General features: G+C 37.9%; 1 protein-coding gene across 1 annotated transcript; it reads left to right on the plus strand.

Annotated features, from left to right (window-relative positions):
- The first annotated feature begins 549 nt into the window (after positions 1–549).
- pan3 (poly(A) specific ribonuclease subunit PAN3) lies at positions 550–16,494 on the plus strand. Its single transcript, XM_059524687.1, has 18 exons — positions 550–1,228; positions 5,533–5,654; positions 5,799–5,871; positions 5,966–6,036; positions 6,679–6,823; positions 7,007–7,236; positions 7,328–7,432; positions 7,526–7,583; positions 7,907–8,068; positions 9,491–9,607; positions 10,152–10,253; positions 10,825–10,990; positions 11,391–11,478; positions 12,129–12,268; positions 12,466–12,595; positions 13,919–13,983; positions 14,081–14,219; positions 15,361–16,494. Exons 1-18 carry the CDS (start codon positions 877–879, stop codon positions 15,499–15,501), a joined length of 2,406 nt encoding a protein of 801 aa, XP_059380670.1. The 5' UTR covers positions 550–876; the 3' UTR covers positions 15,502–16,494.
- Positions 16,495–16,901: the final 407 nt, after the last annotated feature.

The following is a 16,901-nucleotide window of genomic DNA, read 5'->3' on the forward strand; positions in this document are numbered from 1 at the left end:
ATGCAGATGAATTTTCACAGCCTTCTGTTATCATATTTACCAAGGGGGCTGATATTTTTGGCCACGACTGTACACACACACACACACACACACACACACACATATATATATATATATATATACATACATACATACATACATACATATATGTATATATCTGTAGATACTTATAAATAGGAAAATGTTTACATGATAATAATAATAATAATAATAATAATAATAATAATAATAATAATAATAATAATAAAATACATGTTTTAATATAAATGATTTATTTGTAATTTAGGATACTAAAACCATATACTGACACATAAATACCACATTAATTTAAAAATAAATATTTTTAAGTTACGATATGAAAGGTCCAAAGCAAAATTCCAAATTTGTAACACTTAAATTCCCTGTTTTTAACACTTAAGCTCAAGATACAAAAACGTTATCATTGTAAAAAAAAAAAAAAAAAAAAAAAAAAATGTCAATACATTATTCTCAACTATTGTAATATGTGTTTTTGATATGAATCCCCTACGGACTCCTTATGCGAACTGCAGTCCTGGTCGTACCCAGCATGCACAGCAGAGCTACTAGCGCTTAGCTGAAGAAGTGTAGACAGAAGACAACAACAACAGCATGATCCCAGCCAAACGCCAGGCTGATGGACTAGGCCAGCTATGGACCCCGATAACCAGTATCAGTACATGGCAACAAAAGTGTGGCTCTTGCTGACTAGTCATCTGGCTCGATGAGGAGGTTGATTTTATTGCTAAACTTCCACTAAGGTGCTCATTGTTTCTCAAGTGTTTTAAAATATACTGCTGCTAAATATCTCGAGTCTATGTGCGAGTGTCTTCCGGCGGGAGCAGCAGCAGCGGTGCCATGAACAGTGGACTCCCAGCTTCAGCTGCTCCGCTCGGGGGTGTCGGAATACCCGGTGTGAAGGTGAAATTCTGCCGTTATTATGCTAAAGACAAGACTTGTTTTTACGGAGATGAATGTCAGTTTCTGCACGAGGACCCGTCCATGGCGAGCCTTTCTCTGCACAGTGGTGGTACATGTGCTGGCGGAGGAAGAGGAAGCCCCGTCTCTTTATCTCTCACCGGAGGAGCAGTGACAACGGCGGGATACGTGCTCGGAAATAGCGCGGCAAGCGGCGCCCCGGTAAACGTTCCCAAAAAGAACGATTCTCTCGGTCAAGCGGGAACAGCTCCAGAGGGACATCTGTTGTCCAGTAAGTTTGCACTAGGCCTAACGTATCCTGTCCTCGGTTGTTGTTGTTGTTCGGTTATGGGGTACAGGGCTACTTTTGTTTAAATCGAGGCCGTGGATTCAGCGGCCTACCTCTCGCTACCAAAACAACACGGGAAATCAACGAAAATACTAGAACAACCGAAGCAAAGGCGTTTAGTTAATACTCTACGTGGTTTCTGCTGGTTTCAAAGTGTTCTTCCAAATGCATAAGTTGTTTAGTATTTGATAACTGTTAGGTATGGCAAGCCATTTTAACATTTATCATGTTAGATCTTTCTCAAAGGAAAGTTGTTATGGCACAGAGGAATTTTGGTACTCCAGGTGTATTCACACCAGGAAAGTTAACTAGTTCACTTGCTTTGGTCCAGACAAAATACAGTAAGGGCCTTTCGCACCACTTGAGTTCCAGAACTAAAACAGCAGAAGGATGGAGGACGCTGTGATCGGAGCTGTGTTTTTGTTGTGTCTTGCGGGTTTCACAACAATGGACATGGAATGTCGGCGTATACGTAAAGCGATTGAAAGAACGGAAAGGAGGATTAAGAATCTCCAACGACAACTGGAAGTGCTACATTTTCTACAAGTGCCTACACTTCAGCATCCGTATATTTATCACTGTTTATCATATTTGTGAAATAAGTTGACACAATGTTTACAATATGTTACACAGTGTTTTAAATCATGGCGGGTGAGGGCGTTTTCGAACACGTCTGACCAAGCAATGTCAACTTACGTCACGGTTAGTACCAGTTGTGCTGGTTAGACCCTGCTCCGTAGTAGGAGCTGATTTGCTTCTCGAAAAAGGCAGTCTGATTCTAAAATCGAAAATGCCCAAAAGTGGGTAGTTCCACAATTAGTTCTGGTACTATGAAATGGTTCCTGGAATGCGAAAGGCCCTACTGTTGATTTTTTTTTTTTTTGTGTAGTTCGCTTTCCCACTGCCTTTTTTTTGCAAGTGAACCAGAAACAAAACCACAGGTGTGCAAGATTATCCATTTATTGGACAAAAATTCTCAAGCAGGGAAAAACAGGAAGTGCAAAAACAGGCTAATTATGGAGAGCGTTCTTAGTGCAATTTTTATTCTTTTACTGATTTAGTGTTTTCAAATACTAACGCAGTTTGAAGAAATTTATGATCATCATATGAGAATGTCATAAGATGTAACTACGACTTGCTGAAAATAAAATCTATAGATATAAAAAAAATCACAATGTTAGTTTAAACATTTAACCTAGATAAATGTGTGCTATTAAGCGCATATCCAATAATTTATGTGGAGAGTGGAAGCAGAAATGCGTTTCAGGACATCAGTGGAAATTAAATACAACATAATTTTTTCCTATCAAGGTAAGAATAATGCATCGTTTGGAATTTTAAAGGGTCTATTTTTATTTATGTACACTCACAATATCAAGAAAACGTTGTACTTTTATAAAATAAAGAAAACAAATAGGATGCGCTTGCTGTCTTGGTCTTGGTCTTTGAACAGGAGAGCTTCAAAAATGCACCAAAACATATTTTCCTTAAAGAAATTATGAATATATCTATAGAAAGCTTTAAATGAAATAAAACAAAACGAAATAATTCAAATCCAAAACATTTGTTTTCTGCAATTGGGTCAGATTGAGGTTGGGTCATATTCACCTTAAATGATTATACCTTAAATGAACCATACCAGAGTTTGTTTGGAAGCGGACCGGGACTACCTCTTCAGCTGGGTCTCAGTACGCTTGTTTGGTCCGCAACCGAGTGCAATTGCTATATTCACACCCGGCCTAAAAGGTCCGCATCAAGAGGGAAATTTTTCCTTGTGAACCGGCACACCCCTAGACTGTAGTAGGCCTGCCATTCAAATACTATTGTATTCCAGTTGTTACAAGTAAATTTTTTCTTAATCATACTATTAATAGTTTTATATAATTTTACAGTTGCTGTTCTGGGGTTCGTTTCCCAAAAGCAACTATGGTCACAAGTTTCGTCATTAGGCCTAAAAAAAAAAAATTGTTTGGTTCCGGTTTCCGACCGACCCTGTCAATTTATGTGCGACCCAAATTTATTTTATGAGACTGGGGAAGAACGGTCTTTCACACATCGTTAATTAAATTACAGTTTCCTTTAAATGCTGTTTTACACTTAAGTAATCCGTTAAAAACCATTAAGTATTGCATCAAAACCCTTTAACTGTCAATTCCTAAAGTGAGCTATAACTTAAGGTTTGGAAATCGTAACATTAAGAGAAACACGGGCGGGGGTGAGTCAACAATATATCGCGGAACAGAGAGGGCACTGACAACATGCTGACAGACAGGACATTAACATTACCAGCTTACTTTTAATATGAAACAAAGTCTCATTTGGTTATTTCACCTTTCAAATGTGGTCATTTTTTTAAAGAAATGTAAACAATAAATACCGTTTTGTGGCTCTTGAATGTGTCGAACAGATCGCTGTAAGTTAGATCATCAGTTAAAACTAACTGATCGTCTCTTGCTTCTAGTTAATTTATAGCATCAAAATCAAATAAACCACATAAATGAACATAACAAAGAATGTTGTTTGACTACAAAAAGATGTCTGTACACTCCGTTTTTCAAGTTCAAATCCTCCATGTTAATCTACTATGAGATCGCCTGTCAAACTCCCGCGAAGGCTTTTTGTGTGTGTGTGCGTTTTGCGTGTCTATGGCAACAACAGACTTTAAACGGGAATACAGAATCACTGTCGTAAAAGTACCGGTACACACATTTAAAATCAGCGCACGCGTGTGTGTGTGTGTGTGTGTGTGTGTGTGTAAAACTGCCACTGGAGAAAAAAAAAAAAAAAAAAAAAACATCCCTACCGACCAATGACCTCAACTGACAACCAACCGGAACCAAACTTTTTTTTTTAGGCCTTACCAATAGAGTGGAATGGAACAAGTGACCCTAGTGATCCTCATATAAGGGTCTTTCGCACCACTAGAACCTTTTCATTGTACCAGAACTAATTGTGGAACTACCCATTTTGTACCATTTTCGCACCGCCGGAACTGGGTGCGATTTTTTTATTTATTTATTTATTTTTTATTTAATTTTTTATTTATTTATTTTTTACCGGACTACCTTTTTCAAGGACCTAATTAGCTCCTACTCTGGATCAGGGTCTAACCAGCACAACTGGCACTATCCGTTACGTAAGTAGATATTGATTGGCCAAACACGTAGGAAAAAGCCCTCACCCACCATGATTTAAAATGCTGTGTAAACATACTGTAAACATTGTCAATTTATTTCATAAGTATGGAGAACAGCAATAGATGTACGGATGCTGAAATGCAGGTACTTGTAACAAATGTAGCACTGCCAGTTGTCGTTGGAGATTTCATAGTCCTCCTTTCAGTTCTTTCAATCGCTTTACGTGAACGTAGAAATTCCATGTCCATTATTGTGAAACCTGTGAGACAACAAAAACATAGCTCCGATCACAGTGTCCTCCATCCTCCAAAGTTGTTAAGGTTGTTCTTTGTTTTCGTTGTTGAACGCCTTGCACAAATTATGTCACTGTCGACCGGCTTATGTCACTTCCTAGTTTTTTCTGTCGGTGCTAATGCAACCCTTTAAATGTTACTGGCAGGTAGAAAAAAGAGGTTGGGTGAAATAAATGCAATAATAAATACCAGTGACAACTGGGAGAGATAAAAGTGTCTCATAAATGGGTTCTAAAATTTTAATGTCCTTAGTAATAAATACTATAGTATTAAATTAATAGTTTTAAGTCTAATAGTTATAATAATTGTTGAGGATTTAAAAAAAAAAAGATACTCATCCATACTGGAATACATACTAGTCCAAAGTGTAGTTACACACATCTCCAGAGAAATAAATGTTTTAACAGTGACAGTGGAATAGATACTAGTTTTAATGGTTAAATGTTAAATTACTTCCCGTAGAAAGAGCCCTGCCATAGTTCACAGGCAAGTTTGAAGCATCTTTACAAACTAACCCAATAGCAGACATCATGTATGCCAGTGTTTTTATGACAGTTTAGAAGAGTCTGAGTGCATTTTCACAGTGAAGTTGGAAATGATGTCCAGTGGCTCTTAAAACTTTACTTTAGGGTTCAGGAAAAATTCTGTGGAACTTCATTTTGAACAAATTAATCTTTTGAAACAATATTCTGAAGCAACCGTTCACTGCATTATTTGAATTATTTATTTTATTTAGTTTAAAAAAGGCTTGCATAAAACTTGGTGTAAGATACTGTGTGTAAACAAAGGATTTACACGTGTTTTTGTTTTATTGCAGTCCCTGGGATGGAGGGAGGTGCCCTGAATGAAGCAAGTCTGACCAACTCGTACTTCAGCAGTACCTTTATTGGGGTCAATGGGTTTGGAGGACCAGCTGAGTCCAAATATTCAATGATGCAGGTAAAATAACCATTAGTGACTGTATGTGGTGAAAAACAGGAAACCAATAGAAAATACTAGCAACTGGGTCCGTCAAATGGAGCGCACAGTGGTGATTCATAATGGGACACTTCACTTCATGTTGATGGTTGCTTGTGTTATTAGAGGATGACCAGCAGTAGCAGTTCTCCAAGTCTGCTGAATGATGGTGCCAAGAGCTTCAGCCACAGCGGACATGGTGAGTTAAAATTGTTTGAAAAATTTGTTGCGGGATTAAAGTGGTCAAGGGCAAGATTTGAAATCCTTTTCTATGTGTCCGCTCCACTTTTTAGATCCATTAAATTCCCCAACATCATCTCTCTTCAGTGATTTTGGTGCTTTGAGCATATCACAAAGGAGAAAGGTAAGAGTTTAATGTGTGAGTTTATGCTATTTGTATTGTGCTCTGAGAGGGTTTTTTGTTAATGGAAGAATCACTTGTATTTCTGACATCTTTCAAGAAGGCATAATGGACTAAAAATGTTTCCAACTTGACCAATTTTGATAAGACTAACCATCCAACCATGACCAGTCAATTAGAAAGTTTTAAAAATGACATTTTCAGCAGTGGAATTTTAATTACTGTGCTGACATCATGCTGTGTTTTAACTTTTAGAGAGTTTGCACAGGAAAAAGAAAAGCTGTATATTTAGTTTCCTCTGCATTCATTTTGATCTAGTTATATGTATTTTAATATAACTTATTTTTTATCATTTATTTTAATGCATTTAATTATTGTAAACAAACAAACAAACCATCCCCAATTTGAAAACCCCTGCCCTAAGAAACGAGTCTTGATCAGGTGAATCAGAAACCAGCCTAATGATACAAGTGTTCCCTGAAACATTAGCGCAGTAGTCAATTTTTTTATAAATGTTATTTTGCACATCCTTAACTTGGAAAAAGTTGTGCCAATACCAAGATGACAGTGCCAAAAGATATTTTCTGAAAGGTGTCAGGGTGAAAACATTATGGTTCAATATTTGTATCTGCGGTTCTTTTTCAGGCTCCTAACCCCACAGCTAGTGAGTTTGTCCCTAAAGGGGCTCCACGGATGGCCTCCATGTCTCAGACGACCGTGCCAGCATTCAGCTCCCCCATCTTCCCTCATCCTGGCTTGAGCAGCTCCACAGTGGCTGCTCTTGCACCTGGTCAGTGAGTCACTCCCAGAAAGTACCACCTGGTGTTCTGCCATTCTGTCTGTCCCTTTTTATTTTTTTGCTAGATCTCTTTTCTTATGTTTAGCATTTCTATTCAGTCTTTTATTGTGTGTGATCTTTAAAATGAATCTGGTCAGGGTACAATTAGGCTTGAATATCTGGTTTCTGGGACAGGTATGTCGCTCTCTGCTGGGTCTTCTCCTCTTCACTCCCCCAAAATCACCCCTCACACGTCCCCAGCCCCGCGGCGGCGAAGTCACACGCCCAACCCCAATCCAGCCAATTACATGGTGCCCACCACTGCGTCTGACCAGGGAGGCGGAGCCCATGTGATTCAAAAGGAGACCGTGGGCGGGACTACCTACTTCTATACTGACAACACCCCTGCTCCCTTGACCGGAATGGTATTATCCATGTTATTTAGACTTTGCTGTGTGCTATTATTGCTTTTACCTGGTTAACTTAAGATATAAAATGTGCTGTTCGCATTTTCAGGTGTTCCCAACATATCACATGTATCCGCAAACGGCACCTCATGTGGCATACATGCAGCCAAAAGCCAATGCACCGTCCTTCTTTATGGCTGACGAACTCCGACAGGTAATCTGCCATTTCTGCCCTTATCTGTTAGCCAGTGTTGTTTAGAAGTTGGTTGTTCATTGTCATTTTTCACATATTTTTCCTTGTTTGTAGGAGCTGATTAACAGGCATTTGATAACGATGGCACAGATAGATCAGTCTGAGAACCCTGGTAAGGATAAGGATGTGGTTTGTCTTGTGTTGGCATGATATGTCAACAGTGTTTGGTTTCAATGGACAACACGGCTACTGTTCAGTTATAAAGTCTGTTTTGTGATCAGAGCATATGGTTTCACCTGCTGTCTGAGTAGAAAACCACATCCTTTGTCTGTTTGGCAATTTTAATTGGTTTGAAAAGCATTTTGTCATCTCTGTCATCTCTATCATCTCTCTCTCTCTCTCACTTTCTATATATTCAAGTGTTTATTTCGGTGCATATGTGTGTAAGAAAAGGTGTGTTGGATGATTGAAATCTCTGTTCCATCTCTCCTACAGGAGTGCCGTCTGAGGTCGACAGTTACCACAGCCTCTTTCCCCTGGAACCCCTTCCTCCACCAAACCGTCTTCAGAAAACCAGCAACTTCAGTTACATCACTTCCTGTTACAAGGCAGTCAACAGCAAAGATGACCTGCCTTACTGCCTCAGGAGAATACATGGTGAGGCAAAGCTGTTCCTGTAGAGAGTGGTGACATTGGTTTTGAATTCCATTTTTACATCACTGTTCTTTACAATGGCATTATTTGTGGATAAACAATCGAACCAAATAACTAAAAATGAAATAATTTAAATTTCAATATTTGATCTAATATTAAGAGCTAAACAATAAACAGTCCTAAATATTGCCAGCAGGTTGACACATTGTGTCTTAATTTTTTTTTTGTTAAATACTTTGGCTGTGAATCGAATCACGGTTTTGAGATGTTGCGGTTTGCTAATTGCAAAGCCTGCGATGTGGGTGCGATATTACTCTGTTCCAGAGCATATGCATGACTGTCTTGAGTGGCAGCCTTGCTAACTAATAAAGTAGTTACTAACCACCTCCGTTCTCCCCAATCAGCCCTGCTCTAGCCAGCTGCATAAACGCACACTATAAAAAAAGAAAAGAAAAAACAAGAGAAATCGGGAGAGAGAGAGTGTGTGCTTATGGCATCTACAGGGCCATATCGATAATTAGGCAAATTAATACAAATTAAAACTTAAGTAATATGAGATTACTTCTGACAGACACCAAACAAAAAAGGTTACGTTAATTTGCAAGAGCTGTCACAACACATATCAAGAGCTCCCTTATCGGTTCTGCTTTCAGCACTGGAGAATGAAAGATACATTCTTCAGATGTTTTTATTAGTACATGAACACTATCTTGCACATTTTATCTCCCCAACAGATTCTAAATTTATAATACATGTTCGCTATTCCAATTCAGAAGAGCGCACACACAGTCTGTGTCTCTGAATGCTTCTCATACTCGCTCCTCTCTGCCGCGTCTCACGGAGGAGCCGTTAACACTTGCTGCACTCATGCAGTCTGTGCTTCGTAATGTTCGGCTATACTTGCACGGCTCTGCACCGCAAGTGTCCACGAGTGCATCTGGCAATATGGACAAGACTGGATGCACGCACTCAACCTGTGTCCACTCATGCATGGCTCGGCATTTAAAACAAGTTAAAATTCAGTCTAGCTGCTTTCATTTGGATGAAATGAAACATTCAGCACATTTTCCACTTGTTCTTAAAATCCCGAATACTTAAAAGTGAATAAATCAGCCTATGTAACCTATGTACTTTACTAATTGACTAAAGTAATACTTTTTCTTACTTTTTCATACTTTTTTCTTAATACTAATTCTTTATTTACACAAAACAAACTTATCTTTCCTTTTGAAATTCAGTAATTAAGTAAATTCTGTTAAAGAAGTAATACCATTATAATATTCCCTGCTGAAAAAAGAAGCAATAGAACCCCTCCCAAAACACCATAGAAAATGTAATGGATTTAAAAATTATAATGGGAATTATATTGTCTTTAATGTAAACTATACGTGTGTATGTAACTTGTGTCCTTTTGTGCATTCAAAGGCTTCAGGCTGGTCAACACCAAGTGTATGATGCTGGTAGACATGTGGAAGAAGATTCAGCACTCCAATACTGTGACCCTCAGAGAGGTCTTCACCACCAAAGCATTCGGAGACCACTGTATGAATAAGTTTGTTTTTGTTTTTTAAGCGTGTAAAAGTCCATTTGCATATTATGGGGCAACACAGCTTTAGGTTTAGAAATTATACATTTGATTTTGAAATGTGAAGCTCATTTTTTCTTTTTTTTTCCTATTAATTTTTTCAAGCACCATAAATATTTATTTTTACAAATGCTATTTTTAAATTTTTAATTTCTAAAGAAAAAATAATTGAAAGAGCTTTTTGTAAAAAAAAATAGTTTGTTCTAGATCTTTAAAAATCTTTTTTCAAAAATGGTCATTCATTTATTAATTTACCATTTCTTACTAATATTTGAAAAATTGTTATTCTTACTAATATTTGTATTTCATATATATTTGATCAAAAAAAAAATTCTATTACAAATGCTATTAGAAATAGTACAAATGTTTTTCTAAGGAGGACTTGGAATGTGTTTTGAACTAGGTTTTCTTTTTTTTTTTTTATAAAGATTTTTTTTTAATGAATTGACCCTTTTGAACATTTGAACCCTTTTTCCACATGATCACATTTATCCTTTGCAGCACTGGTATTTTCCTATGACTTCCATGCGGGGGCGGAGACCTTGTTCAGCAGGCACTTCAACGATCCGGCAGCAGATTCTTACTTCACAAAGAGAAAGTGGGGTTAGTTGTTTCTTGCCCTGTTGTTTCTGTTTGTGTGTGTGTGTGTGTGAGGATACAGCCGTTAGATACAGAGTACGTCAAGTGCTAGGTGGCAGTTGCCTCTTCGTGAATGTGCAGCGAGGAAAGAGGAAGGAGTGGTTGAAACCGATCCCGCCTCAGGTGGGTTCAATACCTGCGAGCTCAAGACTGACAGAGGAAGCAAAACCCAGGGATGATGTTAAGCTATAAACAGCTGCTGTGCATACAGCTAAATCAACCACAGTGCAGCCAGTGTGTTTGTTAAATATATGCTAAAATATAGCAATATATTATAATAACCAGTCTCGACATCTGAGAAAGTACACTTATTCTTATACTACATTGATATACAATTTTAATTAATACCTTGATGTTAAAGTTCAATTTTCTGTGTTTCTTTATCAGCTACCATAATACAAGATGCTTTAGACATTCAGTTAATGTCTTAATTGTTGCAATGTTAACTTTATATTATTTATTTAGAATTATTTTCATTTTATATACCTATTTATTTTTTGGTTTTGAGAAATAACTTTCATTTTTCTTCTATCAGGGCAGCATGAGCTCCCTCCTCCACGGCAGCATGCGGGCCTGTTACCAGAGTCGCTAATTTGGGCCTACATTGTCCAGTTGAGCTCAGCACTGCGCACCATTCACACGGCTGGGCTGGCCTGCAGGGTCATGGACCCTAGTAAGATCCTCATCACTGGAAAGACACGGTATAGCCACATGCATCTTGTTCATTTAAACCCAGAAGTACATTCACGTTACTGCAGGGCGTTAATAGACTGGGTGGTAATGTTTTGCTTTCTTTCTGAACTATTGCCCTAACCGTGCAAAACAATACAGTGACTGCTAAAGACAAAGCACAGTTCTGCAGAATCTTCTTCAAAGTTTGCTGTAGTTAACCAACTTATGACATGAGGGACATTCAAACCCCAGATCGGTCAGTGTTCTGTGGGGCCTTTATTTTCTAGCCATAAATAGTGAATGGAGAAGTTCACTGTTATTTTTGCTCTTCCTTTATTATGTACGGCCTGTTTATCAGCATCTCACGCCAGCGTTTGTGCAAATAACTAAACATACAAACACTGCTAAATGTTTGTTGTTTCTCCGTAGGTTACGAGTCAATTGTGTAGGAATGTTTGATGTCTTAACATTTGACAGTAGTCAGACCAACCACCTGGCGCTGATGCCCCAGTACCAGGTATTGAACATCTCATTTCCACCCAAACACAGTAGTGTTACACCCATCACATACATCATTTGACTGTGCATCATCATTTAATCACAAAAATAATTTTATTACACTACCTTTCAAAAGTTTGGGGTTTGGAAGGTTATTTTAATTTTGTTGAAGGAAGTTTCTTATGCTCATAAAGTAAAAATAACTTTTATATTTTAAAATGTAATTTATTTCTGATTCAATTTTTAGCAGCTATTAATCCAGTCTTCAGTGTAACATGATCCTTCAGAAATCATTGTACTATGCTGATTTGCTGCTTAATAAATTAGATTTCAATTCTATGCTTTTCTTTCAAAACGTCCTAAAAAGGTACTTTTGATCAATTGAATGCATCCATCCTAAATATAATAAAATAAGTCTTAAATCTGACCCCAAACTTTAGTTTTACTAATTATTAATAATTAAAATAATTAATCACAATGATTTTTGTAGCAGTTAGTTGCCAGAATATCAAGACTATACACCACTTTAATGTGGATATGAAGTTCTTTGTACTAGTAATGGGTTCTGAAGGCTGCTTTGTTGTGGTTCAACTTTGAGCGTTGGTCATTTTACACTTTGGGTCTAAACTCTTAGTTTCATCAGTTGCTGTTCCTCTTTGTGTCCATCAGCAAGCAGATCTCATCTCCCTGGGGAAGGTGGTGTTGGCTCTGGCGTGTAACTCTCTAGCTGGCATTAAGAGAGAGAATTTACAGAAGGCCATGGAGCTGGTGTCAATCAACTACTCTTCTGACCTCAAGAACCTCATTCTGTGGGCCTCTATCTCTTTCTTACATTTTTTTAAATAGCCTAAATACTCTCAAAGTGGTTCTACTATGACATATGACAGTTTGTGGTTCTGCGTGTGTCCTGTTAAGACTAGTTAACATGTTTATGCCCTCATACATTCTTGCTTGTGCATTAGTTTGAATGTGGTGCCACATCTTGCGGTCATGTTTCGATCTTCAGGTACCTGCTTTCAGAACAAAGCCGTCTGCGCAGCGTCAATGACATTATGCCCATGATTGGAGCACGATTTTACACTCAACTTGATGCCTCACAGATGAGAAATGATGTCATTGAGGAGGACCTAGCCAAGGTATTTAAATTTTGTTTCAAAATACACATTTTCTATCCTCCTTATTTTTTGCCCAAGCGTAAAAGGCTGCAAGCGTTTGCAGATGGAATGTATCCGGCTTCAGGTCTCATTCGCTTCCAGTTACTTTTAAATGTACAAAACAGCTCGTTTAGCTTATTATTTTAATGTGTTGTCTTAAATATAAACGCACTGGCTTGTAGTGCAAACCATTTTACGGTTTCCTGCTCTTTGGTATTCTTCTCGTTATTTCCCTGTAGAGGCTAACAAACCTTAAGTCTCGCACATTTAGAGAAAACCGCTTTCTTCAGATTTTAAAAATAAGGTGGATACACTAGCATTTCAAACAGAATGATGCCGTTTATGGTAAATATTCAAGAATAGTTTATTATAAAAGTATTTAAAAAAAATAATAATTTTTTTTTTTCAGTAATGTGAGATTGACTTACATTTCACAAACCCACATACAAACATTTATTGGTTAATTTAGAGCTGGATGTCACTGAAAATAAAAATGTGCAGAGCATTCCCGATGGATTCAGTGATTCTGAATAGTCAGACTAATTGGAACAAGAAACTGACTTTATTTGCGATTCATTAAAAGAACCAGCTCAAATTAATCATTCCTTTTTTCTTTATTATTATTTTTTTTAATCGAACTACACTAGTTATGCTGTGGTGTTTGCTTTTTAAGCCGGACAGCCAGAGAATAGAAGGTTGTTGTTGCAAAGTTTGGTTGAAAAAGATTTTGTCAGTGTTTTCATCTTGTTACTTTCCATTCCGAGTCACAACTAGGCTGTAAATTTGATATCTCTTAAGGAAACAAAAAGAAACGCCCTTGCAGACAGAGCTACCGAATTTACCCAGTACACAATTATCTAGTGTGTGCTGATCTTGCTCTGGAGGGAGTGGAGGTGTGATCACTAGATAGTTCAGATAGTTTCAGCTGTTCTCTCTTCTTTCCTCTTTTTGAACACTGGTATCAAATGTGTGAATGTTTTTTGTACCAACCTTTTATAAACATCTACAAAACATGCATTTTTGCATTTAACCCCTTTTCCATCAAGAATGTGGACTTGCTATATTAAACAGTGTGTGTCTCCTGTGTTTGTTTGACACTGCTGCATCTGAAGCGAGAGCAAATGTGACTCAGAAAGAGGTTTAAATATGACCCGGTTTCCTCTCTAACTTCCCTTCTCATAATCTACAAAGTCTCACTTACACAAAGCCAAAATATTTTTTTTTTGTTATTCAAAATCAATTTTGTTATTCAAAATCTAATCAATTTTTATTACAACTTTTTCCTTATGCATCTGCATTTCGCAGGAGGTTCAAAATGGGCGATTGTTTCGCCTACTGGCAAAACTGGGGACGATTAACGAGAGACCAGAGTAAGTCTTTTATTACAACTATAGTGCTGAAACTTTTCTGAAATGGCAACCTTTTATAGAATACTTCAGATTAATATGTAATATTTATTTCTTGTAGGTTCCAGAAGGACCCGACGTGGTCTGAGACTGGTGATCGTTACCTGCTGAAGCTCTTCAGAGATCACCTGTTCCACCAGGTGACTGAGGCAGGCACACCCTGGATCGACCTCAGCCACATCATGTCCTGTCTCAATAAGGTGAGCTTGTTTAGCTTGTGCATATTTGTGTACAGACCTTAGTCAGGTTAGACACCATAATGAGTTCAATGCAATTGAAAACGAGGCAGTGAGGGACAGGCTTTACAGACCTTGTCTTTACAATGATAGGTACTATATAAAGCTCAAATTTTGGGGTAAATTTCATCACCGTCACAACCCCAGTACATACAGCTACTTTAATACCTATTTACATTAATGCAACTCGTTTAATTCTTTTATTTAAACTCTTTTAATATTTTTGGAGGGGTGGTAAAGTAAAAACTGTCAAGAAAAAGTTTCACTAAAATAATAGAATACTTACATATGACAATATGTAATACAATACATATGACAAGGGAAGATTAGTTTAGGTTGTAATAATGTGAAATTTATAAACTCATTCGTTTTATATATATTTTTTAATTTATGAATACACACACACATTTACGGTGCAAATGTTTCTTGGCCGTTAAGCCACAACATTTTTTGTGCCATTAAAATAATTTTGGTTGCACTTTATTTTACAGTACGTGTACTTGCATGTACTTATAGTGTACTTACAGTGTATTTATCTAAGAAAGTTCTGGTAATACAAGGTAACTACATGGGGTAGGGTTTGGTTTAGGGGTAGGTTCAGGGTTAGTACCTAGTTATTACATAGTTATTGTAATTACTATAATAAGTACATAGTATGTACATGGGGAACAGGACTGTAAAATAAAGTGCTACCATAATTTTTTATCTTTGTGTGTTTTTCAAAACCAATATGAAAACAAAGCATACATATTTAAGAACATGGAACATATTTTAAACCAGAGTTTTTCAGTAGCATTTTTTGTTTACTACATTCATTCCATGGATTTACTATATTAATAACAGAAAATTATGTATAATTACAAGCAACTAACCCTAATCCAAACTCCAATCCTTACTATAACTATATAGTAAGTACATGTTCTTAATTAATATTACTGATTACTTAATTGTAGAATTACTTATATAATTGGTAACCTTTATTTGTTTTTTTTTCCCTCTTATTCATTGTCATGGAACTCTATTATTTGTCTTTCATTACTTCAGCTGTGCTAGTTGAACCAGTTCGGTATTTTTGTCACTAACTTCCTTTAATTTCTCATCACAGTTGGATGCTGGAGCACCGGAGAAGATCAGTCTGGTGTCACGGGATGAGAAGAGCGTGCTCGTGGTGACTTACTCAGACCTGAAGCGCTGCTTTGAGAGCACCTTCCAGGAACTGCTTGCTGCCACGAACGGCCCCCTGTAACCCCCAGCCATCCACGAGTTGGCTGGAACTGCCTGAAACAGAGCACATTGCACTACAGCCTGGAATCATAGGTGCATAATGATGATCTCATGACCAGGGCGGAGCCAGCTGGTTGCTCACCTCCAGTCAGATACACTGTTCTGTCCAGAGAAAGTTGTTTTCTAAAGCTTATTTTTTTAGTTTTCACAACAACAACGCAGCTGCAGAATTATGAACTGAACTGAGAGCTGTGATGATGAATTATTTTTTTCTTTTTTAGACTTAGAAAAAATAAGAGACTTTACTTCTGCTTTTATTTTTTAATTTTGTATTTTTTCTTTGTGGAGGATGCACTAAACATTTTAAGTTCCTTTTTAAGTGATTGTGCGTGTCCCACAGGGTGCGATGAGGGCCAGAGCCCTTTCCTTTCAGAGAAGAAAAACAGAGCGTGGGTTTTTCCACATCATCCGTGCGTGTTTTTAATGAGGTACTACCAATTGGGACAGACCACTGGTCATGTGTTCAGAGTCCTCGACTCTGATGGGACAAACCCCTGGGTTAGGCAAACTGATGAGTCTGACCACTTATGAATGTGTGGCGTTAGTAGTAATGTGTCGCCACTCCTCGTCTGCTGTATCGACTCATTTAAAAGTTGGCCAACTTGGAGGCGGGAGGGGAAGTTACTTGTTGCGTGCCGTCGAGGGTGGTTTCACGACAAAGGGGTGCTCTTTCCTCTTGCTGTGTAAACTTGTCATTTATTTCAGAATTTCTCAACATCCTTTTTCATTTTACGGATGATTTTTGAAATCGGATTTTGAGAGGATGGATTTTTGTTGTTGTTTGTTTTTTTTTAGTCAGGCTCTTGTGATAGGAACCAAAGAACTGGACCACGCTAGCAAGTGAAACCAGTTTAGTCTCATTGTGGAATGTCCTCTCATGCCTCTGTTGTGGAGCATCCCAAGTTTCTGTCCATTTCGTCATTCTTTTTCCCAATTCGTTCTCATTTTCCCGCTCTCCACGGTTTGGGTCTAGTGAATCTCGGTATAGAGCTCTCTTGTGTTGTTACTGTCGTTTCCTTTCCTCACCAAGTTTTTGTACAGAGATTTATGATGGGATGTTTCTCACTGTGGACCAGTCCCAGCAGGACGGTTGGGGTTGTATTGGTTTCTCTTGGTTTCGTTTTTGTTTAACTATGATTTGATCTATGAATTATGTAACAACATCCAGAAAGCAGTTTGGAATTCGCTCAGGTTGATCCCTGACAGGAATATGCCAATGACTGAATGTGTCTGACCTGTCATTGGTGACTGCCCAATCCGTGAGTCAAGGAACAGCCGCGGGGCTTGCAGCACAGATTTGGGTGTGCCACACTGGACCGAGAGGGTGCAGGATACAGCAGGCAGAGCTGAGGATGCTGGGAG

Source organism: Carassius carassius, chromosome 35, assembly GCF_963082965.1.
Source record: "Carassius carassius chromosome 35, fCarCar2.1, whole genome shotgun sequence".
In the NCBI taxonomy this organism is placed as follows: Eukaryota; Metazoa; Chordata; class Actinopteri; order Cypriniformes; family Cyprinidae; genus Carassius; species Carassius carassius.

What these genes read in the sequence shown, in the direction of transcription:
- pan3 (XM_059524687.1), top strand. Translation starts at nt 877, where the DNA reads ATGAACAGTGGACTCCCAGCTTCAGCTGCTCCGCTCGGGGGTGTCGGA. An exon ending in AGAGGGACATCTGTTGTCCA is followed by an intron (nt 1,229 to 5,532) that starts GTAAGTTTGCAC and finishes GTTTTATTGCAG; the next exon opens with TCCCTGGGATGGAGGGAGGT. An exon ending in TTGAGGAGGACCTAGCCAAG is followed by an intron (nt 12,596 to 13,918) that starts GTATTTAAATTT and finishes TGCATTTCGCAG; the next exon opens with GAGGTTCAAAATGGGCGATT.